Source organism: Gouania willdenowi, chromosome 24 (genome assembly GCF_900634775.1).
Source record: "Gouania willdenowi chromosome 24, fGouWil2.1, whole genome shotgun sequence".
NCBI classification, from domain to species: Eukaryota; Metazoa; Chordata; class Actinopteri; order Blenniiformes; family Gobiesocidae; genus Gouania; species Gouania willdenowi.
Genome location: NC_041066.1, coordinates 17,932,474 through 17,958,368, shown reverse-complemented (window position 1 = coordinate 17,958,368; position 25,895 = coordinate 17,932,474). Strand labels below are relative to the sequence as shown.

General features: G+C 36.3%; 1 protein-coding gene and 1 non-coding gene across 4 annotated transcripts; one reads left to right on the top strand and one right to left on the bottom strand.

Annotated features, from left to right (window-relative positions):
* The first annotated feature begins 1,899 nt into the window (after positions 1 to 1,899).
* flvcr2b (FLVCR choline and putative heme transporter 2b) lies at positions 1,900 to 21,560 on the top strand. 3 transcript variants are annotated; one of them, XM_028440011.1, is made up of 11 exons: positions 1,900 to 2,869; positions 7,889 to 8,030; positions 12,870 to 13,010; positions 13,840 to 13,907; positions 14,926 to 15,029; positions 16,031 to 16,141; positions 18,437 to 18,542; positions 18,699 to 18,810; positions 18,988 to 19,043; positions 19,809 to 19,929; positions 21,018 to 21,560. In XM_028440011.1, the coding sequence occupies exons 1-10, from the start codon at positions 2,285 to 2,287 to the stop codon at positions 19,881 to 19,883; spliced, it is 1,500 nt and encodes a 499-aa protein (XP_028295812.1). In that variant the 5' UTR covers positions 1,900 to 2,284; the 3' UTR covers positions 19,884 to 19,929; positions 21,018 to 21,560. The 3 variants fall into 3 exon arrangements, with proteins under 3 accessions (XP_028295812.1, XP_028295814.1, XP_028295813.1); XM_028440013.1 differs by lacking the exon at positions 19,809 to 19,929 and having other exon boundaries at positions 18,988 to 19,047; XM_028440012.1 differs by lacking the exon at positions 19,809 to 19,929 and having other exon boundaries at positions 1,901 to 2,869.
* Positions 21,561 to 22,789: 1,229 nt separating this feature from the next.
* trnae-cuc (transfer RNA glutamic acid (anticodon CUC)) lies at positions 22,790 to 22,861 on the bottom strand. Its single transcript has one exon. It is a non-coding gene; the product is annotated as a tRNA-Glu (tRNA).
* Positions 22,862 to 25,895: the final 3,034 nt, after the last annotated feature.

Sequence of the window (25,895 nt, the reverse complement as noted above, 5' to 3'; positions counted from 1 at the left end):
TTACAGTAATGCAGGTCGGAAGCTGCGTTAAACTCTTTAATCCATTGTCATTTCTATTCAGTGCACTGGTCAAACTCTTATACCACAAAGTTGGGTGCATTACATTGTCTAAAATGCCTTATGATGCCGAAGAATTGTGTGAATATAAATTTCTAACTGGACTGATTGATTGCTTTACACCACGTGTGTCAAACTCAAGGCCCGGGGGCCAAATACGGCCTTTTAAAGCTCCCAATTCTTTAGTACCTTTTTTTTAGTACCTCCAAATTTGGGCTGAACGATTTTAGAAAATAATCTAATTGCGATTTTTTTTTTTCCTCAATATTGCAATTTAATATGTGATTATTTTTTCAAAGGCCTATTGTCATGTATTTTTCAATGAACTCAAGCAGTAAATCAATCTATTTCATAATAAACAATTTCAGATGTATTTAATTTAATTAGCTTAAACTGGCAAATAATGGGCATGACAAATCTTGAATGTGGTTAAATTTGCAAAAATAAGCATGAAATATGATGAAAAGAGGTTTAAAGTGACAATAATGGGTCAACATATGTGACATTAGGTGGGAAAAGTGGTAGAAAGGGTTTATAAGTTCCGAAAATATCTTGAAAGTGGAAAAAACTGCAGAAAAGCCATTGAAATTTGATGGAAAAGTGGCAGGAATGGGAGTAAAGTAGCAAATATGCTTTAAAAGGAGCAAAAACATGGCAAGAAAAAGTGATGAAAATAGGTTCAAATATAGTAAGTTTTGTGTAGTTGCAGAAAAAGGGTAAAAAAAAAAAATCAGAAATATTCTTTGTTTCCTAAAGGCATTTGGTGACCAATTCCCAGTGTTTCACGACCCCAAATGGGGTCCTGACCCTAAGGTTGGTACCCCCTGGATTAGAGCATCATATTTCCAGGGGTGGAAAGAGTACTGATAAATCCTACTTAAGTAGAAGTACTGTTACTTGATTGAAATTGTACAACTACAAGTTAAAAGTCGCTCAATTAAATAGAATGTTTATTTTTGGTCATAAATCTTGCCACGGTTCTCTTGCATACAGTTAACAAATCATGTATAATGTTAAAAAGTAGGAGACAAAATCTTGCACAATTGAAACTTAATTTATTTTCCACAAAGACATCTGTATAAAATAAAAGGTCTGTCAAAATGTACAATTATTTTCTTTTAAATAAAATAACACCAATGAATTCAATTCAAAATAAAATAAAAATCGAAGTATAGCTACATTTATGAACTCTAAAACTGAGAAAATAACCAGCATTCAATGCAGTTTTTTTTTTTTTTTTTTTTGGTACGGTGCATAATGTTTAATCTGATTGGTCCACTATGATGTGATGCATTTGATTATTGTCTGGTCATTTCATTTATTTGTAGTTTCACACAATGTCTGTTGATCATTTTAAAACAAAAAATACTAATAATTCACTCAGTAACGGTTGGGTGTAGAAATGTAGCAAATTACTTATTTTAAAGCATAGTTAAGTACATATAAAATGACTGATTTAGAAATACTTCTCAAAGAAGTACAAGTAAAAGCAACTCAATTACGGTCACGTGACTACTTGTAATCCGTTATTTTCACCTCTGCATTTATTTTGAAGGAATCCCAGGTTAGGTCGTCCCTAGAGGGCGCTGTCTACTATTAGTACAGTTTTAGAGTTTATGAGGAAGAGTCCTTGTGTATTTTTTTTATTTATTACATTTCATTACAATATAAAGTGTTTATTTAAAACAAAAAGTATCGGGAAGGTAAAAGAAACAAAATATCTAATGTGATTACATTATACAGCCTACAAAGGGGCGTTTAAAAAAAAAAAAAAAAAAAAAAAAATGATCAGAAAAGTTAGAGGCTGAGCAGAGCGAAACTCCGCCTACAGTGTGAGTTGTAACTTTTAAAGGTTTAAGTCTCTCTGGACTAAAGTCACCGCCGGAAACCACACGTGCTGAGTGACGGAAAGCACGCGCTCGGACAGACCTGCTTCTTCTTCTTCTTCTTCTTCTTCTGTTGTTGTAGTTGTTCCTACATGTCAATGTATTTCTAGCTAACATACTTCGTGTTAAAGTAATAACTTTGTCTTTATGACGACATGAGAGAGCGGCGGCGGCACACATACGAATGACAATTTAATGTTCGTGCCGGTTTCTTTTTTTTATTATTATTATATTGTTGTTTAAATCGTCGCTTTAAACGCTTGAAGTCCCGCGTGAATGTAATCTTGTTCACTGTGTTTCTGGTTGTTACTCAATGACTTGACTGTTTAAATCTTCTCAATATGGACGAGAAGTCAAATTTGGAAGACGCTAAAGCGAGGGAATATTTTGGCGAAAAGAAGGAGGAAGAGACGTTAAAGCTACCGACGGAGGACCCGGGGTCGAGTACCGGGGATCCAAGCCCTGAGGGCGGGCAGGATCAGCACCCTACCCGCCTGTACAAGCGGCGCTGGGTGATCGTCCTCCTGTTCAGCTGCTACTCCCTGTCCAACTCCTACCAGTGGATCCAGTACGGCATCATCAGCAACATATTTGTCAAGTTCTACGGCGTGAGCAGCTTCACTATAGACTGGATGTCCATGATCTACATGCTCACTTACATCCCCTTCATATTCCCGGTGACCTGGCTACTGGATAAGAAGGGGCTGCGGGTCATAGCGCTGGTGGCCACGGGGCTAAACTGTGCCGGGACGTGGATCAAAGTGGCCAGCGCCCAACCCAACCTGTTCCCGGTCACCTTCCTGGGTCAGTTCTGCTGCTCCTTCGCACAGGTTTTCATCCTCGGTATGCCATCTAGACTGGCATCGGTGTGGTTTGGATCTGGAGAAGTGTCCACCGCCTGCTCCATAGGAGTCTTTGGGAATCAGGTACAGTCAGTGTGACGCATTAAGTTGTTCCTACTGCGTCATTACGCACGTCTAAGCTACTTCTGTGGAGCTTTTCTGTCCTACACATCAGATATGCACGATAATGGATCCGATATACCGATATATTTTTAATACTAATGATCATAACCAATATTTTGTTTTATTTATTTATTGGTTTGTTTAACAGGCACTGCGTACATTATTATTTATACAGAAAATGTACCAGATTAAGCCAGAATTCTATTTTTCATATGTAGTTCCTGTTCAAATGTAACCCTAGAATAATACAAAGAGCTAACTTATATCACCATTAGGTGTGTGAGATGACATCAGTGATCATTCCATGTGCAAAATAAGAAAAATACTTAACTAAAGATATGTAAAAAATGTAATATTTATTAGGGATGCACTGAAATGAAAATTCTTGGCCGAAACTGATAACCGAAAATGGGGAAAAAAACCAAGGCCGAAACACTGAAATGAATTATTATGCAAATTATTATTCCCATTGCATTTATAGGTATAAATGTGTATTAAAGCTGATATCTGGAGTTTCTGAGAAATCTTATGTTTATGTATCGTTCTTTTGAAATGTGAAAAAATACCTAACTAGTATTTTACTATGGTATACTACCAGTGCTCATTCATATACATTAATGTATATAAGTCCCTCCTTCCTCCTGTAGACCCTTATACAAATGCAAGAAAGCGCTGACTTCGCCCAGCCAATAGGCTTCGACTTCCTGTTTTTGAGACTGTCAATCAAAGTGAATGCAGAACTGTGCACGGAAACAAGGCCGCGGGTCACAACAGTAAACAGGTAAATATGATTTTGGCTCTTACCTGACCCATAGACCTCTATCAATGTGACCTTGTTATGTTTCGCGATGCGCGTGCAGAAAAGTAGAGGCGTGGCTTCTGGTAGATTGGCAGAGGCAGTGGGAGGAAGTGAGACTGTTTAGGGCGGGACATCGAGACGTTTCTCAGAAACTCCGGATATCAGCTTTAACCTCACTAAAATTAAAACATTACAAAAGTAGAAATTAATATTAATGCTTCAAAGAATTAATAAATTCAAAATTAGAACTTATTTATGTCGCACTGATATTGCAACAATGCACAGTAAAAAATAAAAATGTTTAACTTGTCCCCACTCATACATTAAATAATAATGCACAGGCCTATGACTGACTGAACTGCTGAAAGACAGTCAGATTAAATCTGTTTTCTCATTAAAACAAAGTGTATTGAAGTCACAGAGCATGTGCGTCTTCAAGACGCGGTGACCGCACTGTTTGTTTAGTCGCATCTTTACAACATCCTGTTCCGATCAGCTTTTTTCGGTGGGAAAAGTATCTCGACTGATAACTGAAAATGCACTTTTGGGCCATTTTCAGCCAAAAATTTTGGTTTTTAATTAAAAAAATGAAGCTACTCGCAGCCTATCCTACTTTAAACAGCTTCTTCCTACTTCCATTTTGTGTTTAAGTGGTGTAAACGACATTTTTACAATATCCAAGCATTCTGTGGGATTTATATATTGATGTAACGAAAAGATCAAACTGCATGGAAATTGGTAAATTCAGTGAATAATTTGACTTTGCGATTGTTTACACCTCATCAGAATACGTCTCAGCTGCTCAGTGCTTACATTCATAGAAAAGAGTATTTAATCTACAAATACAGAGCTATATGCATTATAGATACATCCCAAAAAGCCATCATGCTCATTTCAAACTGTTTTACAATGTGTAATTAGTTGCTTAACAAATGAAAAATGCTTAATGGCCTTATTGCCGTGCAATTCTGAGAAAGTCGCCCAAATTTAGGTGTTGTTAGATTGATATTTCTGTGCTGCTCTGCCGAAAACAATGTAAAAAAAAAAAAATGTTTGCACAAAAGTACTGATTGAGAACAATCACAATGGCTATATATGGAAAACCAAACAAAGTTTAAAATAGTGCTTTACTTTACAGACTTGGTGCAGGAGGAACTGATTGTTATGCCTTGACACTTAGTTTTATGTCCTATATACACATCAGCCATACCACAACAATAAAAATGTGATTTAAAAAAATAAAATAAAATTGTATTATAGTCATTGTACCTAGTTATGGTAGTAGATGCTGTTGGTTCTAAATAACGAGAATATGCTCAAATATGTTACATCTCAATCTAAAAAGGGGGCCTCCTCTGGGAAAAGGGGTGAAGAGAATGACGTTTTTATCCATAGTATGTTATAACATTTTAAAAGCAATCATCAGTTGTTATTCCAACATTGTGGATGAGCTGAAAACCAACATGAGCAGCCAAACAAAATGACAGGAGTGCAACGATCAGCATGCCATTGTCAGTATCAAATTTATTTAATACTGATTAAATGTCACTGAGAAGTCATCATCATGTAACGCCGGGAAATTTGTAACTGAGAGCGCGAGCTATAATTTATTTAGCTTAAAGTTTCAGGTAAGAGCAAACAGTTTTGAGGCACATGATTGAATAGAATAGAATACATGTTTATCGTCATTATTACACAGTGATGCAATGAACTTGGGTGCTCAGGTCCAAACAGTGTGCAAAAAAAATAAATATAGGTCAGCTATTTGCGGAAGATAAGATACAAATGAAACTTATGTTAAACATTAACAGATTAGGTATTAAGTATAAGAGCTAAATAAATAGATACATGAGATGAAAAATAACTTAAAAGTTCCATATCATGGTATTTTTCACCCATCTCCATTTGTTCTAACAACCCCAAAAACATAGTATCTGAGGTTTATTTTCCCAAACTCGCCTGTTTTCCAGAGTTTTAGCCTCTGAAAAGTCACTTTCTGCGCAACTCTACACAAACAGGCTGATTTGCGGCCTACTTATGCATATTCATAAGTAGGCGTGTCTATAAGCAGGACACTGACTTCCTCCTCCCCACACGGTGACGTAGGGCAAGAGGATGGCCCGCCCACTCCGTAGCTGAGCTCATGCTACCTTATAAACACGAGACAGAGCGTGGGGGCGGGGCATTCGCCGGTACATACATAGACTACAGAATATACATAGCACTGCGCGAAGGACGCTGACATGCTCACCTTCATGGGCGTTTCTGTTTTACATGTCAGTCATGGCAAAGAGCTTCCTAGAGGCGTGGCTTCTCCAGCTCAGTGCCGTGTCAAATTCGTCATCAAATTGGAGCGAGGTGTTTGGGCTCACCCTGCAGTAAAAAAGCAGCAAATCACCCTCTAACTAACGATTGAGGGAATCAATGAAAAAAAAAACCCTTTAGGCATGTGTATGAAGCCCTAATAGCACTTTTATCATGTTTAAAGCACAGAAAAATTGATTTAGTGTAACATGGACCCTTTAAAGATCCAAGATACAATTTATTAATAGTGATGGATAAAGGCAGTGGAACAGGCTCTGGGTCACTATTGACTTAGAGCGAGTTTTTCTGTTCCAAGTTGTTTGGTTTTCCTCTGTGTTTGTTTCAGGCATTCATTCTATAAACATATGTAGTCTGGTTGTTGTTAGTGCATAATTCTCTTGAGCAAGATTTTGAAGTCCCCCCCCCTACATTATTAGACACAGAAGCAAGCTACAATGACCTCGTGTTAAGAATTTTCAATATTATAGTGGTGAAATAGTATGGAATCAGAACAGTATCATAATGAATGAACTCTTGCACGGTTTTTCACAAATGCACATGCTTTGTTTCCACACTTTTAAACCTATTGCAGAGCTACTGGTATGTGTGCATACAAAGTGTTCAAACAAGTGTAATACGCCATATGATTGGCTGAAAGCAAACACACCTGATTAGCTGATGAATCTGTCAATCAGTTTTAATCTGGAAAAGTAGGCGGAGCTGTATTATTATACCAAATTTTCAGTTTCCTATGTGGTGTAATTTTTGAGATATTGGAAGCTGAAAATGGAAGAAAGATATGGACTCACGAAAATTGACACATACCCCCCTCACTAAATTGGCCATATCTGAAAAAAGGATACATCAGATCAAACTAAAAATGTACAGTGTGCCTATTGAATAATCACAGAATAATTGGTAAACATTTCACAATTTATTTAGACCAATGTGCGTGGGATGTCGTGAAACTTCTTTGAAATGACCCAAGACCTAACTTTACTGCAGCCGCTGGATTAGGCTGTTTCTGTCCAAAAAAGTGCAGACTTCTACCATGTTGATCCTATGGTGATTCATTAGTTGTCCATGATCTACTTGCTTACTTACATTTCCATCATTTTGCCCATTTTTCCCTTATTGGAACAACTTTTAACCATGTTGCATCTAGAAACTAAAGTCTCCACTGGCTGCTTTACTGTTGTTCGGGGATGCCAGGTTGGTTGTTTTTCTTCCAAACATCTGTCTAAAATTTCTTTCTTTTCAAAGCTGCAGGACATGTTTCATGAGTCAACTCTTTGACTCGTGTCTGTTGTTTTTAGCTGTTGGAAAGAAACTCTGGCATGTGTGGTGTCACAACTGAGACAAGTTCAAAGAAAATTCCAATTTTGTGTTAAATTAATTAGATAATGTTTACATTTTGTATAAAGTTAAAAAAGCGCAAAATAAGAGTTTACAGTTTTACATCCAGATTTCATCTTTATAATCTAGGTCATGTTTGATTAAAAAAAAATAAAAAATATAACTAATTGTAAGAAAATGTTTTTTTAATGATATAATGAAACAGAAAAGTATGCCAATGTATTATTTTAATATAGTTTTGATTGTTTATTACTAGTATTTATTCATTCATTTTATATTTCCCTTTATTTCTTTCTTTTTCTTTTTAAAATCCTCTGAATAAACTTTGGTAAAAAAAAAACTACTTTTTTCAGTTAATAATAATGCATACATTTTATATAGCTTTTTTTGGGGCACTCAAAGCTGCTTTACAGAATACAGAAAAATAAAGGAATGATAATAAAAGTAAAAGAAAGGTTAAGGAAAATCAAACATACATTTTTGTTGCTAATTTATTGACATTTGTGTTTTTCTTTGTACAGCTAGGAATTGCCATTGGGTTCCTGGTGCCTCCTATCCTTGTCCCAAATGTAGACGACTTGGGCGAGCTGGCTCACCACATCCGCATCATGTTCTACATAACAGCTGGAGTCGCCACTTTCCTTTTTATCCTCGTCATTTTCAGTAAGTTTATTATTGCTCATTAACTGTCTATTCACTCTGATCATTTCACTTCTTCAAACTCTATTGTAGTGATATTGCATTGAATTTTTAAAGTTAGTTTTGCATTGCCGAGTTAAATACGAGCAAAAAAAAACTTGTATCTTTTAATTTCTTTTTACTACAAATACTACAGTACAAATACATCACTGTCCCAATATTTACACTGCACAAAGACTTTCCCACAGTCTGGCTCATTGTTACGGCCTCCCAGTTCTTCTCGGGTTCCCACTAGACAAGACGCTTCATTCATGGTGTGGGGAGAACTAACTAACTGTGTAGGAGATCATATACAGAAACATCACATTGGAGCACAAGCTGTGTCGGGGGAAACCTGAGCTTCCAGATGCTGAAGTCCTTCCGAGGCGGTGAAATGAAATGTATTAAGTCAGAATTTATTCATCAGTTTAGGGCCTTATAATTTCCACGTTAACAGAACTGATGCCAGGGATTGTAGTGTTCAATATATTCTGGTCACTAGTGGTGAAACAACTGATGCATCCTTGTGTCCCTTTATTTTTGTCTATTATAATCACTAGTACAGTGCTCGTCGGAAGTATGTATTCATGTGGGAGCTTAAGTTGTCAATTATGGCCAAATGAGTATGTGTTTGATGGTTGGATGTACAAAAAGGTGTACATACTCTGTAGTAGGGATGGAATCGAAAACCGGTTCTTTCTGAGAACCGGTTCCCAGCAATCCAATTCCTAGGAATTGTTTGTTTGTTTGCCTGTCGATTCTGCTTATCGGTTCCTCTTACGTCGCAAATACGTAACAATAAACTCCTCCAGGTCCTGTATATTGTGTTTATGCTAGCACCAAGTGAAGCTCCTTCCACCATATAGTTGTTTGCTGTCCACCGCGGAGAAACCACCTCCTCCACCCGCAGCTGTGCTGTCCTCCGTGCTGTGTTTGTAACGTCTCTGTTGCTACGCTAGTCACTTCCGGGTTCTGTACACTCGCGCAAAAGTTGCTTCTTGCACTGACTTTTCTTCCGAAAACAACAAACGTCCACCAGAACACACACCTCGTCACCAGTTTATGTCTTCATAACAAGTAATCAGACACAGGAGACGGACTGGTACTCATCGTTGTCTTTAGTTTGCTCTTTCACACGTTCACACACACACACACACGGCTGATGACATCACATGTAACAACCAGGGGACGGCGTTTCTGAAGGTCCATTTATAGAAATGTAAACAAAGCTTTACCATTTAAATACATAATAAGTGCAGCTGCACTTTTGGTTATTATGTTCTTTTTTACAGAAGAATAATTTGTTTGATGCACATGATAAATTGATAAATAAAGTTTGTACCAATGCGGCAGTTTATGTAGAATCTGATAAAAGACATAAATTTGTACAAATAAAAGTATTTATTTATCATCATTTATCTTAGTGCAGAGGTGATTATCGTGGGCGTGTGTGCGCTTGTGTGTTTGATTATGGTTAGTGCTGTTTATTGTAGGTGTTAAGGTGCTGTTAAAATGTTTGCTCTTTGTGGTTGTGGTACCAAGTAGAAAGAACAGGCCGACACTCTCACACAGACGCGCGCGCGCACCCACTCCTCACATCAGGTTGAAATGCATGTGTCTCACGTCCAACCCTCCGTCTGGTGTTTTTATTATAGCTGTTACTGCTAGCTGTTAGCATCTACAGTAAATACATAGAATAATAAAAGAAGAAATGCTCACCCTTGCACAGAACAAACGGTAATCATTGTGGAGCCGTGTTGTGGACCAATCCGCTCACAAAAACATTATATTCCTCTTTCTGAAGAACCAGATAGTTTATAATATGGTCGGTTATTGGCCGTCAACAAATTCCAGGAACTATTTGAAACTTCCGGGCACTCTTCCGTTGTCGCACCTCTCTCTCTCTAAACCGCTCTGTGTGCGTTCAGCATGTATATCCAAGGTGCGCATTAGGTTAATTTCAAATAACCATGAAATAACTTTTAGCAGTACAACATTTTTTTTTATTATTAACCTTGTTTTTCAAACCCAAACAAACTGCGACACAGTGACATCATGAACCGGTAAACCGGAACCAGAAATACTACGCTCAATACTGAGAGGGAGCCCTAATCTTAAAATAAAATGAACATTTTGAATGTTTTGCAATATCAAATTACTCCAAAAAAATGGATGCACACACTTCGGGTATGTGGAAACTGGTCGGGGAGATAGCTGCTCCACAAACACGCACGCATGCAGAGCTTTCTTGCTTTTATAGATAGATTACGGTCTGCAATGATGTCATTGGGATCATTTGGATTAAGTTGATCAAAAGCTAATCAATAAACCTGCTCCTACATCTTCATATGACATATGATTATGAATAATCCATGTCAGTATAACTTATATCTACCTTTTAATTAGTGTTTACACATGGTTTTAAATTCCATTTTTGTTTTGACATACTGTACATTTTTGTTCAATTATGTTTTGCTTTGTTTATTATTATTTATTTTGTTTCCTCAGAGGAGGTAATAACTAATATTTTCTGAAAAATTTGATACATATTTCTTAAAACAAAACAAAACAGAATTTTAAAAAATTAATGTGGAAAACTTGGCGTTTGGGAAAAAAAAAAAATGGAATTTGAAAATAATTAAAATGGATTTTGTAGGGCCCTACACTTTGTGGTTGAAGGAAGTGACACACGTGTTGAGACGGGATAAAAAAAAAAAGAGGATGTGAGCTGTTTGTCAGCGTTGGTTTCACGTGATTAAAAAAATAATACATAGCAGGGTTGGGGTCAATTACATTTTTTTCAATTACAATTACAGTACATCTTAAATTATCCATATTCAATTACAACTCCATTACGATTATGGTGACAGGAAACATAACCTTCCTCTGATTTTTTTTTTTAATCTATATAATTATATTATAATTATATATAAATAAATATATATTATATATATATTGCCTTTCTGGTTAGATTTCATTTGAAATAAAATATGAGATTAATATCGTATATCGCTATTTTAAGAGAAAATGGCGAGATATGATGACTTACGCAATTACACTTTGAATTGACCCCAACCCTGATACATAATGTGACAAATAAAACACATTTGTTGCAATCCGTGCGTGCGTGCGTGCGTGCGCCATGCTGGCTAAATGAAGTGGGAAACACTGGCTGAACCTGATGATCTGGCTCTTATTAAACCACTGACGACAACAATGGGGGAGGTAGGGCTGAGACATTCAAAGCCTTCAGTATTCTAAAACACAATAGTGCCACCCATTAGATTAATACTCACTTTACTGTACAGTGTGATATACTTAATACAATCCCACTTCTCATGGGATTTATGTGACATGAGGTCAAGGTAGTGGTTGTTGCTACTTTTTATTATTATCACTCCAGTGAGATAAGTCCAAGCAGTTGGCAGCAAGAAGTTTTCTGATATGACACATTCTCACACTCTCACACAAACACACAGACGTACACACACACACACACACACACAGAAGACGCCATGTGTGAGGGTTGTCCTGCTGGCTGGGCCATCTGTGGTCCTGTGAGTCAGCAGAGTCCCGGGGGTTGAGAAACCATTGTACACTGTGAGCGAAGCAAGGTTAGAGAAGATGTTGACTGCTGTCTGTCTGCCTGTCATTATGCTGATGTATCTGAAGTCATAACATAACAATGATTTATTTGGAAAACCTGTGTGTAGTAGCGTCCCTGGCCTTGATTGAGCAACTTTGTGTGAAAACGGGTGCAAATTCGAGTGCACATTTGGTCGTAGGACAGGACCAACGTGGGATTTATGAAATATTCGCATTTGACCAATCCTAGTTTCCCGATGCAAAAAACAAACTGTCAATAGCTCCGCCTCCCTCTTTGCCTGTGTAAAGTCAGTATGTGTCACTTTCACACGAAAAATACCCATGCGACATACCAGGCTTTGAGCTGTAAACTCTAAATTAAATGATTCCTCGAGGCAGAAAAAAATTGTCAATTTTTAAACATTTATTTATTTTACATACTTGATTTGCACTGAATGTAGTTCTTTTTTTTCCCAACCTTTTTGTTTGTTTTATTGCCTAGCTTGAAATAAATAAATAAAAAAAAAATGTCTTGAAGACTAAATTGCTTTAAATTAATTGCCCTGGCTGATTAAATAATTAATGTTAATGTTCTGTCATTTTAGACAATTTTTAACAACTTCTTTGTTGTTGACATTTATGTTTAAATGGCTTTTATAAAACATAAAAAATACATATTTGATTCTTTTTTTTGTGACACAAGGAAGTAATCGAAAATTAATGTAACTTAGTTACTTTATTGAGACAGCAACTAAGTATTGTAACTAGTTACTTTTTTTGAAAAGTAAAAAGCAATTTGTAACTGATCACTTTTTGAAAAGTAACTTACCCAACACTGTTCCCGGTTCAGAGGCCACGCCCACTGAGGTCAAACAAACGCTGGCAAAAAAAGAAGAAGCAAAACAAAGATGTGCTCTTTGACAGTGTGAAAACTTGATTTAAAGGTACGGTTTTGTAGCGTTTTGCTGTTTGCTGCGCATTTGCCCCGTATAAAGGTGATCATAGGTGACGTCTGCCCCCCTGTGTGCGCTGCTTACAAATTCACAGCAGAGATCCTGTAGAGACACACAGAAATATACAGATATTTGTACGCCTTTAGGCAGTAAATAACACATTAACGGAGATCTGATCATAACGTACGCTCACATCAGAGTTGATAAATACCGAAGCTGAACGTACGAACGGGTGATAAATTAGGGTTCCTGAGTGCTCTATAATGTGTTTCTATGTGTGTTTCAGTTTTCCAAGAGCGTCCCAAACTTCCACCGACTAAAGCTCAAGCCCTGGCTCGTAACATCCCACCTGAGGAGTATTCCTACCTCGCATCCTTCAAAAGGCTGCTCTGCAACAAGCCCTTCATCCTCCTCATCATCTCTTACGGTGAATCCTCAAACACTAGTTATTAAATATCTCATATAGGATTTTTTTTTTTACTGCTGTCATAAAGATGTATGTATGTATATATATATATATATATATTACAGCTATTGTGGCTTTATTATATTGACAGTGCATAAAGAAATGCATGTATTACATGTAAGTTATTGCAATTTTCTCATAGAGATTATTGTGAATGTGTGCCGGAAAGGTCCAAGGGTTGTTTATAGTCTGACAATGTTTAACACAAGAGTGAGAACAGTGTGACCCAATGTCAATTGCGTCTTAGATATAATCATATGTCGCCAGCAGAGCAAACTGGTTTCAATATGAACGTGTTGGTATACGTCTGCTGAGTCGTACAACAGCTGAGGGGAAACTTAGCTACTTTGACCTTCCTCTTCCTTCCCTCCATGACAGTCGTGTGACTGATACACACGTGTGCGTTTCAAGGTTGCCTCGGGGCATTCTGTGTTTTAACCGTCCTGTCCAATGGGATCAGAGTAATGCTGCACATTTGACCTGAGTCTTGGCGTCTACCTGCTGTAGCCTCCACCTGTTCCTGTCTGTTAACATAGCTCTAGTTTGTATTAAAGACATTTGCGTGTGATCTTTAAAAGCACGAGTAGTTCAAATACTTTTTACAAGATGTATCTAAGAGTTACACGTGCGTACCTACACCCTGTAGTTATTGTGTCAAATAGTCTCACAGTGCTGCAACAAGACACAAGGTAGTTATGCTACATCAGCATCAGACAGAGCTTCTTTTCAGCAAGTTTTTTTTTTGTGTTTGTTCATGCTGCTTTTGTTTAAATTAAATTTCATGTGACAGGTCTCAATGTCGGTTGTTTTTATGCACTTTCAACCCTGCTGAACCGGATGATCATCATACATTATGAAGTAAGTTCAATGTTTGCTTTGTGTCTGTATGTAATTCCTATTGTGGGACAGCCTTGATTTCGCCTGCGTCCTCTGTGACCTTTGACACTTAGACGTAACCTAATTCAGCATTGCTGCTGTAGATGATTACATTAATAATTCCAGCAAGTTCATTTTGTCTTCTTTTTTGAAATAATATCTTTTATTTAGTTTTATTTATTTATATAGTTTTATTTATTCAGACAACTACATGTTTCGACTGCCGACTGTTAGTCTTCCTCAGAGGCGTCTGATGATCACTTTGATGTCTTCTTATGAGTTCTTTCTTATGCACAACTGTAACATCACATTGTACTGCCACCTTAAAACGGTCTACTCTTCCACACCCCTTCCATTGTTCCACCCTGACTCCCTCTTCCCGGTTCCCCTCCCCCTCACCTTGGTGTAACACTGTCCTCTTTTTTTATATTCTCCCTTTAATAAAATTTTTCTTACCATTCCCTATGGAAGGCTGGTCATGGTCACAATTGTGCAATAAAATACATTTATTTCTTTAATTGCGTGGACAATTTAACAGTTCTGTCAAGCTGGCCACGCCCCCTGTTGCCTGATGGCCTCTGGAGAAGAGAGTCCCAGGTGTGGAAGAGTAAAGAACTCATAAGGACACATCAAAGGGTTCAGCAGACGCCTCTGAGGAAGAATGACAGTTGGCAGTCGAAACGTGTCAGATCAAAGTAAATTTCCTGAAAAGTTGTTTTTGTTTACTGATTCTGACATTTCTTTTTGACATTAGTCTAGAGGACAAATTTTCTACTAATAATTACATTTCAGATCATTTAGGTAACAATAAATCATCTGCTGTTGTTTGGATTATTGTGTAAATAAGGATTTTTTTTTTTTAAAGATTAAACTTCTTGTATTCAATGACATATTTTGCTCAGTTGCCATGCTTCAAATCTGTCTGAAATTACCTCAAAGTTTTCCAAAAATAAAAGCCACTAACGTTTGCTATCTTTTTTCCTCATCTGAAATTTTTCAGGATCAGGAGGTGACTGCAGGCAGAATTGGCCTCACCATAGTCATTGCTGGAATGGTCGGCTCATTGATCTGTGGCTTTTGGCTGGACAAAACTAAGACTTATAAGTAAGGCAAATGTGCAACACATGAAGATAATCAGCCCTGAAATCAATTTAAGGCTTTTACTGTTTGTTTGTTGCATCATCGGAGCAGAGTCAAGATCTGTGCTTTAATTGGTTAAAACAGTTGGCTTGGTTTGAGTTTAGATGATTCCACTCAGTCAATAAACCAATGTCCAGATGTTAATGTGCGTAATGAGCAACATTTGGCTGTCGTAACAACTGGCCAACATCCTGCAATAGTTTAAATCAGAATCAAGAATTCTTTATTTATTTCCAGGGGGAAATTACTTTCGTTCCAGTCGCTCAAGAAATATTACAAATAAAAAGAATAAACGGTAAACAAAGAAGAAAGAAAGAATAAACTTTAAAGTACATAATTAAGTAAAACACTCTTAAAAATATGGATTGGATGCACAATAAGGATTAGATACACAATGCATCACCTTGACCATCTCCTTTAACGTTTGATAAGGAAAACTTTGATGGCAATAAGTGGTTGCACATTACGGTGTTGTGGTTTTTATCATGACATTATTATCTTATGGCTGGTTTCTTGACAGATGTTCTGTAAAAAACTCAATCTGGAATGGACAACTGTCATCTGAAGTCTGTTTCTATTGTATTGTGCCTGAACAATGAGTTCAAATTAATGTGAACACTGCATTAAAGTCTCCCTTTCATCAGTTATAATGATCACCAGTTGACCTGTAGCACCCTACACTCTTTCTATGTATGGCTGCACATAACAAACATTTATTTATACGTCCTTAACAACTTCAACAATGTCGTCCTTCAAGGGTCAGAATGTTGGTATGTCTTTCAGTCCACGTTGGTCTCATATGTTTGTGTTTTCACTTTAGAAAAAGCACTTTCTTGTTTTATTTTCAACTCAAAAACAACAAGAATTGTTCCTCTGCTCGAATTACAAGTGTTCCAAACCATAACTAATTGCTTGTATCTATAAATACACAGATGTAATAATGTCGGATTCTGCTGCTTTTTCAGGCAGACGACATTCGCAGTCTATTTCATGTCGCTGGTGGGAATGATCATCTATGCAGCGACGCTCAATCTGGGTCACCTTTGGGTCGTCTTCATCACTGCTGGAGCTCTTGGGTATTAAATACTTTAATTCTTTACTCATCAACTTCCATTTGTTAAAACATGGTTTTATGATATTTTTCAAAGACAATGACTGTAAAACCCTCTAATACCAACATAGATGATACTATGGGTTGATTTACTGCTGTATTAGTCAATATAGAACCACTTTCAACAGTGTTGGTTATTACATAATTGCAGAATGTAACGTACTTAATGAATATTTAGCATGTGAAGCATTTTTTGTGTGTCTTGCTTTGGGTCCAGTCATGGTAATCTCCCCCATGTTTGCACTTTGAACCTCGTCACGTTTCTTTACATCCATGTTTACTCACTCATTGGCCTGGAAAGACATTTGCATTGACACTGCATTGTGAAAAGCATCAAAAGGTTAAAGATTTCCCATCATGCGTGTTGTCCTGGAATTTAGAGTGATGACATGTGGGGGAAAAGTAATGTATGCAGCCACGTGTCAAGGCAACCAGTAAAAGCCCAAAGATAAAGGACACAATCATTGTAAATATGTTTAATGATGCGCAGTTCATACAGTTCATTTATTGAAAAATGTATTGTTTAATGTCTTGTTTCCATATTAAGTTTAAACATCCATTTGAAGCCTTAATGTGGCTGTATGTTAAGGTTTCATTTATTTGTCTTCAGAAATTTACTTTGATCTCATGACATGTTGGAACGTTGGAAAGAACAAAGGGTTTATGTGTTTTAGTTTTCATTTTGTGTATTTTTCAGCCATGTTATGGGCTTTTGTTGTGGTTTTGTAGATTTTTTTAAGTTTCTTTTGTCTGTTTTTGTAGTTGTTTTGTGTATATTTGCAATTTTTGTCTATTTTGGAAGTAATTTTTTGTGTTTTTCTGTAATTTTGTATCTTATCTTAGATTGATTTTGTATGTTTTTGGAGTAATGTTTATGTATTTCAGTTATCCTTTAGTATATTGTTCTGTTATTTGTGTCTATTTCTGAAGTTGTTTTGGGAGTCATTTTCAGAGGCATCTGCTGATCGCTTTGATGTCCTCCACATCAAAGCGATCAACAGATGCCTCTGAAGAAGACTGGCAGTTGACAGTCAGGAGATCAAAGTCAATGTTGTGAAGAACAGTTGTCTGAATAAATTAAACGTGAACATATTAAAAGAGAAGACAAAATGAACTTGACACATTCTCAGTAGCACAGATTGGTCTTCCAGATTGGCTGTGAAGGAACACCTACATCATGTGCACACATGTATGTCTGACCATATACATGACTCACCTAACATGACACATCAGTAAAGCTTTTTAGTCCACTAGACTAAAGCGTAGGGGAACAATCTCTTTTTGCATCAAGATAACAGAAACACAGAAAGTGTCACGAGGTGGGTTTGGATTTTTACGACGTGCACATTAATTGCAGGTTTGACTTTGTACCATCGACTGATACGTGCACGGCCGTCGTTTCCGGCTCAGCACCAGGTTGTTGAACAAACCCACAAAATAAATTCAGCCACAAAGAATAATAATGACATTGTAATAGTTGAAATGACTTTTACGGAAGAGGATTAGGGACGATTTTGATGGAGAAAATAATTTTGGCCAAATCAAGATTAAAGTCGAAATGTCGAGAATAAAATTGAAATGTTGAGATTATAGTTGAAATTTTTGGAATAAAGTTTAAATATAATGTTAAGATTAAAGTCAAAAAGATGAGATTAAAGTCAAAATTTTGGGAAATGAAGTCAAAATACAAAATCATGATAGAATTTGAAGTCAAATCTACGGAAGTTGACTCGGGCCAATTCCCCATATGACAACAAACAGCAGATCGTGGCTGTCTACAGAATGTTGTGTTTCAATAAATGCTTTAAACCAAGATTGTCAACTGGTGGGTTGGGACCCAAAAGTGGGTCACAGACCTGTACTGGGTGGGTCACAGACAGCTGGTCAAAAATAAATAAATACTTAATGTTTCTGTTGTTGGACTTGTCTTTTACTTTGAAATAAACTTTTCCTTTGACAGGCATGCTGTGAAATGCATGTTGCACAGGAAAATATATGGGAAAAAAATAATTTGGTTGGTTAAATTTAAAAAAAAAAGAAAAAAAAAAAGTTGGTCATTATTTATTGAGGATCTACGGAAACAGATTAGGGCCAGTTTGGATGGGGACTGTTGTTGTATATGGCCCTAGTTGAAATGTCGCCAAAAAATATTTTCTCCGTCAAAATTGTCCCTAATCGGCCTCCGTAATCTTTTCAGTTGTTTTGATATGAATAAGATGCTATTTGTAAGTTTTTTCTTTGGTGCACGTGTTCTTCACAGGTTCTTCATGACAGGCTATCTGCCTCTGGGCTTTGAGTATGCTGTGGAGCTCACGTACCCAGAATCAGAAGGAACGTCCTCAGGGCTCCTCAACTGTTCAGCACAGGTACTTCCTAATACACACCATCCATCCTCTATACCTCCTTATCCCGCATATGGTCTGGAGAGTTCATGTATACATGATGCAAGCGACTAAGCTCAGCTAAAGCACTATTTTGTGATTTATCCTGGATCAACCCTTTGTCTCGTCTCCGTTTTGCAGGTGTTTGGCATCATTTTCACGATCAGTCAGGGGAGGATCATCGACGACTACGGCACGTTGGAAGGAAACATCTTTTTATGCGTTTTCCTTCTAATCGGCACAATAATGACAGGTAACACCTCATTGCTTCTGTTCTGACTGTGAAAATCAATGTTTCTTACAGTGTATGATGGTGATGTTCAGACATGAGTATCACATTTCAAAGATGCATAACTGAGCAGGACCTTCCACGAATAATGATACTGCTACAAATATGTTGTAAATGTTCACATGCTTTGTTTTCTGGCAGCTTTTATTAAGTCAGATCTACGACGGCAAAATACAAATCGAGAGACCAAACAAGCTGTAAGTACGTTGCACTTTTCGCTTCCTCTGATAAACTGGAATGCTAATGTGTTTTACGAGAGCTGCAATGATTTCTCGAGGTCCTAAATTACAAAACAATAACGTTCTCAAAGCCTGGTTTATTTTTAAAAATGTATTTAATTATTTTAATTTAATTTAACTTCATTTTACCACACTTAATTTAAATTTACCAAATGTAATCTTACTTTATTATTATTATTATTATTATTATTTTTTTTTTTTTTTTTTTTAAATAATTGTCATCTTAGGTTGACACCACATGTAGTGGAATATTTTTACTACAAAATATGCATGTTTTTTTTTTTTTCTTTTGGATGATAAATAAATAAAAAATGTATGGATTTTATTGGTGTTATTAAGTGATGGGTCTTGTTTTTTGTATTTAATACTGAACTGTAATCAATCAAAAGCGTATTTTATCTGAATACTCGATTAACTAATGGAATATTCAATGACCAAAACATGTGATAGTTGCCTTGTGTTTATTTGCATCTTGTGGTAAATTTGCATGACTCATTTGTTTTCTTTTTGCCTTCACTTGATCAGAATCTTTGTGTCAAATGCCTTTGAAAAATCTATATCTATCAACATCATATTTATCATTAACAAAGTTCACCCTTAATATTTGGTGCAGGTCTCATAGAGAGACAATTAAACAGCATGCGAAATGAATAAAAATGTCCTCATTGATTGTTAAAATAATGTAAACAATGAGTAGGAAGTGATCCATAGCTGTTGTTTTAGGTGGAGGGGCGGATGGCGGGACATGACCACGGAGCCACGGTGCTAATCCCGCAGACTCCTCCTTCCCAATCCTGACCCAAATCCTTTTCTGCTTCCACAAACCAAAATCTATCCTACAAAGGTAGGAGCACCAATAAATAAATCATCCAGGTTTGGGGTCAGTTACATTTTTCAGTTCCAAATTATGTCTTCAATTATCCATCTTCAATTATGATTACAGTAACCAGCATTTTTTCCAATTACAATGAGATTACATTTAATTTTTTATTTTATTTTTATTTTTTATCCTCAGAAAGTCAATTACAATTGGCGTTCCCAATTACTACAGTTCAGTTACAATGAATCACATTGCTGAGCTTGACATAAATAACCTAATAAAAGTTAGCCTTCCTCTTGTGTTAGCTTCCTGTTAGCATCGCTTATGATAACAGGTCCTAAATCAGCTGTAAAATACACTAAAAACAAATATCTATCATCTAATTTCTCTCCTATCTATTGGTTACATTGTTAGTCTTCCTAAACAATGAAAATATAAGTATTAATATTTATGGTGTGGACATCTGAGCCTTTTTTTTTGTCAGTATACACCTAGATTTATTTTTTTTAAATGGTAAAATGCGGGAAAGCTTGATCTGAAAGATATTTTGATAATTAACTACATATGTGTAGAACTGTAACATTGTTCTCCAGTTTTGCGTTGAATTATAGTTGAGGATTTTTATATGAATTTCATGGCAATTACAGTTAAAAAGTCAATTATCTGAACTCGGTTAGAATTTATTTATGATTACAACAGCAACAGATTTTTTAAATTACAATTATAAGTGCACCATGATTGTAATTAATTATGAATTTACGCAGTTACAGTTATAATTGACCCCAACCCTGAAACCATTTCACCAATCGTCTCCCATCCATCTTTCTGTCCTGCCTTTCTCTGATTATTATCCAGTTCACCTGATCACCACTGCAAACAATCATTCACTCAGTAATTAAATAAGCAGCGCCCTGGGGCGTGAAAAGCATAAGCCATAGTGTTTATAGCTGTAATTAGTAACCCATAAGGTCAATTTCTGACTTTAGTCGTGAGTTATTACAGGCCCAGGTGTTCTATGAGCCTGCAGAACGATAATCAGAGTGTTTACATGTATTCATTTTATTTATTTATTGATAAAATGTATATTTTTGCTCTTTTTTTTTGGTTGATAGGAAAACTGTGACATCCCAAATAGAAAAGTAGAAGGAGCTACAGTCATCAGAGAAGCCCGCTTTTAGAAACACGCACACACATTGCTACACTTGTGAATCCTGAGAGCCTTTTCTACAACTTGTTCTTCATGTTACACTGTAAAGGGCTTTAATAAATCTACTGAAAGGAGCTGAAACTATGTCCTTGTATATTTAATTAATAGAAAAATATGACATGCCAATCACTTATTTATAAATCAACTAACTCTTCTAATGAAATCTGCAAGGACAAATCGTTTTTTGTCCTTTTTCTTTTTAAGGATATTTACTTAATCGTTGTCATGTTAACATGAGTTTAACTCCTGGAACAAAGTGATTTTAACTTTTGGTAAATTTCCATATCTGTAAATAAATGTAAATGTGGGCTTTTTGTTGTTGGATGCTGATTTCTTTGAGAATTTTCAAGATGGTTCACTGAAAGGGGAGACAATTCTTATTGTGTATTTTCAGATTTGTAACACACTAATGTTTACTTGTATAACAAGAAATAAACATTTGATAATGCTTTGTCTTATTTGGCTTTTTAATTTATGATAACTTTGAAAATGCAGTAATGGTGATGATTGTAAACATATATATACATATATATATATATATATATTTATTTATTTTTTTTTTTTCCTTGCCCTGGAATTAAACCTGGGTGAAATCGCTGAATCCTAGCCACTAGACCTGTGGTTCCCAATCTTTTTTGTTCCATGTACCCCCTGTGAAATCATGTGTACCCCCTTTTCATATCATAAGTACCCTCTCCGTGATTTAATATGCTCTCCTCCTCTCATAAACCCCTAAATGTGTCTCAAACATTGGTTTCCTAAACCTTAATCTACAAATTCAAAACAATGTGTGCAAACCATGTGTAAATTATTTCAAAAGAATATATCATGCAACTTATGTGATTATTTCAATAGCAAATAAATACTGTCTCCTTTGTAAATGTAGCTAATTATTGTCTCCTATTGCCAGAAGTGTGATAAAATGGCCTCTACAGCATAAAATAACCCTGTTTGAATAAACTACAGGAAAATATAGTAAATTATTGAGCAATATTACTTAAAAAAAAAAAAAAAAAAAGCCGAAATAGGAACATTTCCCAACAGTTTTTAATCATTTAAAGTTAAATCTGTCCGAGTACCCTCTGCAATGTGCTTAGGATACACGTACCCCTGTTTGGGAACCACTACACAAGACCACCATAGACTGGTTCTGACGTTGCATTTAACCATATTGACCACACGATGGCGGCATCGTCTTATACAGAGAACCACAATGTGTGATTTGTGTCATCAGCGTCACAAAGATTTGATGAAAATACTAGAATGTAAATATAAAATATGTATCATTTAGATGCTGATATTAACATGATTTGAACGATATATTACATGTAAAGCTTGAAATAAACTGCGTGAACAAAATCAAAGGGTTTTATTACTATTCAGAATAGAATAGAATATACCTTTATTTCACGATAAAAGCGATAGTAAGAAACAAAAAATAAATACTAACATAGATGATAAAATGTAAAATCTCTAGGATATACAGACATTTGAAAAAAACTGAATCCAAAATTCGAAACAAATAAATGTGTAAATAACATTTAAAGAAATTTCAACTGTAACAGAAATTAAGGTAGCACACCAACATGTCAAAATATGCATGTACTAATTTATTGACTATTGAATATCGTCGTTCAGTTTTAAAAAGTAAACACAAGAATTTTGTTAAAAACGGAGTTCCCTGACCGGGAATCGAACCCGGGCCGCGGCGGTGAGAGCGCCGAATCCTAACCACTAGACTACCAGGGACTATGTGTTAATGTACAATTAGTTATTTTTTCACTTACATTTTTTTACTTTCTCCTGCTGGCGGAATTGGGAGATTTAAAGGGCCGGTTTTGGCCACTGGGCCTTGGGTTTGACACATGTGCCAGTGGTTCTCAAACGTTTTAGGCTCAAGTACCCCCTTTTCTCTTAGGACGTGGCTATTGACACGTATCAATAGACTGCAGAACTATTCATACGCAGCGCCCCTCATTGGACAGTTTAGGTGACGTGATAGGTGCACCACGTGACTTGAAGTTCCGTCAGTTTTATTTTAGCTTTATTTTAGCTTAGTACGTTAAACGTAGCCATAGCCCCGGGACTATAGGTACATTTCTGGAGCTTTTCTTACTGCACTCACTGCTAATGTGGGTTTTGCTAACGTGTGTTTGAAACTCACCTTTGACAAATAATTGTTTTCATTTTAACATATTTATTACGGCAAATTCCAACTTTAAAAATACATACCCCCCTTTGTTCGACCACAACATTTTGCTTAGAAAACTGTTTGAAATTAACTATAGAGCAAATTGATGGAATGAACACGTGATAACACACTTTTAAGAATATATTTTTGTAAATAAGTGGAAAGAAATAGTCTTTAGTGCAGTAGTTCCCAATCTTTTTTGGATCATGACCCCACTTTGATATCAAGAATTTCTGGTGACTCCAAAAACATTTTTTTTCTTGAATTATTTTTTTTTTTTTTACTGCATTTTAGTTAAACTAGATTTATATTTGACAAAGTGAAAGTCAAATCTATTTGTATTGTTTCAAAATATCAGGCGACCCCAAGATTGAAGAACCCTGACTTAGTGGCACCTTTTCAACACTTTATTTGTTAATTTTCCACTCTCTCTGAAGCACGCCTTTGTTGTGCCATCGAGTACCCCGAGGGGTACACTTACCCCCATTTGAGAACCACTACTCTGAAACCAGGAAGTTTGTTCTCTGCCCCAAAGTCACCAATAGGAGTTGCTATTTCCCAACCATCGTCAACTTTTTAAGAGTTCAAATTAATATTTGTGAAATAATGCCAGTGAAACTCACAACACACGAATTTCCATTTCCATTCCCGGTCATTACTTTTTCACCTTTGAACCAGAGATTTTTGCCCAACAAATGTGATAACCTCAATTTGTGATTAAATACTAAGAAACTGTTCAAAAAGTGTAACAAAATGTTGAACTGAACTGCACTCCAGACTTATGTCATCACATTACGTGCTCATATACATAATATTATTGCGAATGGCAATCCCATCGACTGGCTGCGGTATGAACAGAACCACAGGATGGTTGATGGTCAACCTCAAAATCGTGACGTGATCATTTTTTTAAATTTTTTTTTTTTTTTCTTCAGCTGTGGATAAGTGCTTCATTGTGCTGAAGTTGACAAATAAGGTATCGGCACAAAAGATCCTCGAACTGCTGAAATTGGGATATGAGTGTATTTCCTGGGGAGTGAGGGTGAAACTCTAGTAAGTGTGGTGGAGCCTCTGTGACACACAGATGGCTGCTCCGTGTATTTTGGAGAGGCTGTCGAACGAACACCTCATCCGTGTACATTCTACTGAAAATGAACTCATGGGCTTCAGAGAGAGAGAAAGAGGGAGGTACTGCTACTGCTGTAAAGTCAGGCCTGTAAACTGATTCTTGCTTTGTAACACTGGCTCTGGTCCTGAGGGGCTGACTGTTTTTCCTGGGATTTTGTCTGATTCCATTCCTCTGAGCATTTTAACTTTAGCTAGACCAAGTTTATACTTTCATCCTGGGTGTACGTACTGTATGTGGGTTTTAAGTGCTTTTTTTTTCTTCTATCAAAGCTCCTTTTTCACTTATTTATTTCTGTTTATTGCCAAATTACAACACTTTTATTCCATATGTATTTGAGGAAATATGTTTTTTTTTTTTTCCTGTGAGTAACGTGCAACAACAGAAGGTAAAATCATCAAGTATTTAATCCAAAATGAAAATAAGGGTCAACTGACATAATTTGGAGACCTTCAGTCATGGTTGATTTATTATTATTATTATTATTATTATTATTATTATTATTATTATTATTATTATTATTATTCATCCATCCATCTTGTGTAGCTTATCCATGGTTAGGTCATGGGGGCACAATCCTTCGCAGAGAAGCCCAGAGAAATAGGCTGTGTTCGAAATGGCATACTAACGTACTATACACTACGCACTCAAAATAGAGATAGAAGCTTTATTGTCACTGAAAACAATACAACAAAATATTGTTTACAGCAGTCAATCATCATACAGCAGAAATATTGAAATACCTTAAAAAATCAAACAAATAAGTCTATACTGTCTACTATATACTATAAGTATGGTTAGGAGGATTAGCACGATGACCGTTCCCTCTGAAGTATACTTCCAAATTTCCCAAGATGCATTTGAAACCTACAACGACATAAACCTGAATCACACTGAGGATAAATATCTCCGTTAATTCGCCACTTTTGAAAGTTTCTGAAATCATTTTAAGTGAGAAAGTGACCAAGTAGAATATCAACATGTGGTCATTTCATCCATAAAACTCACGGCATTTCGGAGATTTCCTGAGACCCTCCATTGTGCTACTGACTAAACTTCCGTTTAACTTCAAAACAAGAGCGTTAAAAACTAATGAAAGACAAGAAGAGATATGTTAAGTTGAGGTTTTGTTTATTCAGACCAGATTTCTCAAAACATTTTTATGTCTTTTGGGAGATACACATTTGCTGAAAAACTTTGTCTTAATAAACAAAACCTCAACCTAACATACTATTCAAGAAGAATACAAAATTAATCTCCCTGGAACTATGACAAGAAGAGTTGCTTTTATTTTGAAAATGGGATGTTTGACTTTTAGCTTGAAGCCGGTCCCAGGACGACGTCACGTTCCGCGCTCAATGCATCATGGGGCGGCTGAGTATGACGAGTGTGCCCACCGTGCATACTTCAAAAATGTCCCGATACAGTATACATCTGGGTATTTCTCGCGTACTTTCCATAAAGTG

Coding starts and splice junctions, on each gene's coding strand:
- flvcr2b (XM_028440011.1), top strand. CDS start 2,285: ATGGACGAGAAGTCAAATTTGGAAGACGCTAAAGCGAGGGAATATTTT. Junction 2,870..7,888: donor TAGGAGTCTTTGGGAATCAG/GTACAGTCAGTG, acceptor TTCTTTGTACAG/CTAGGAATTGCCATTGGGTT. Junction 18,543..18,698: donor TCCTCAACTGTTCAGCACAG/GTACTTCCTAAT, acceptor TCCGTTTTGCAG/GTGTTTGGCATCATTTTCAC.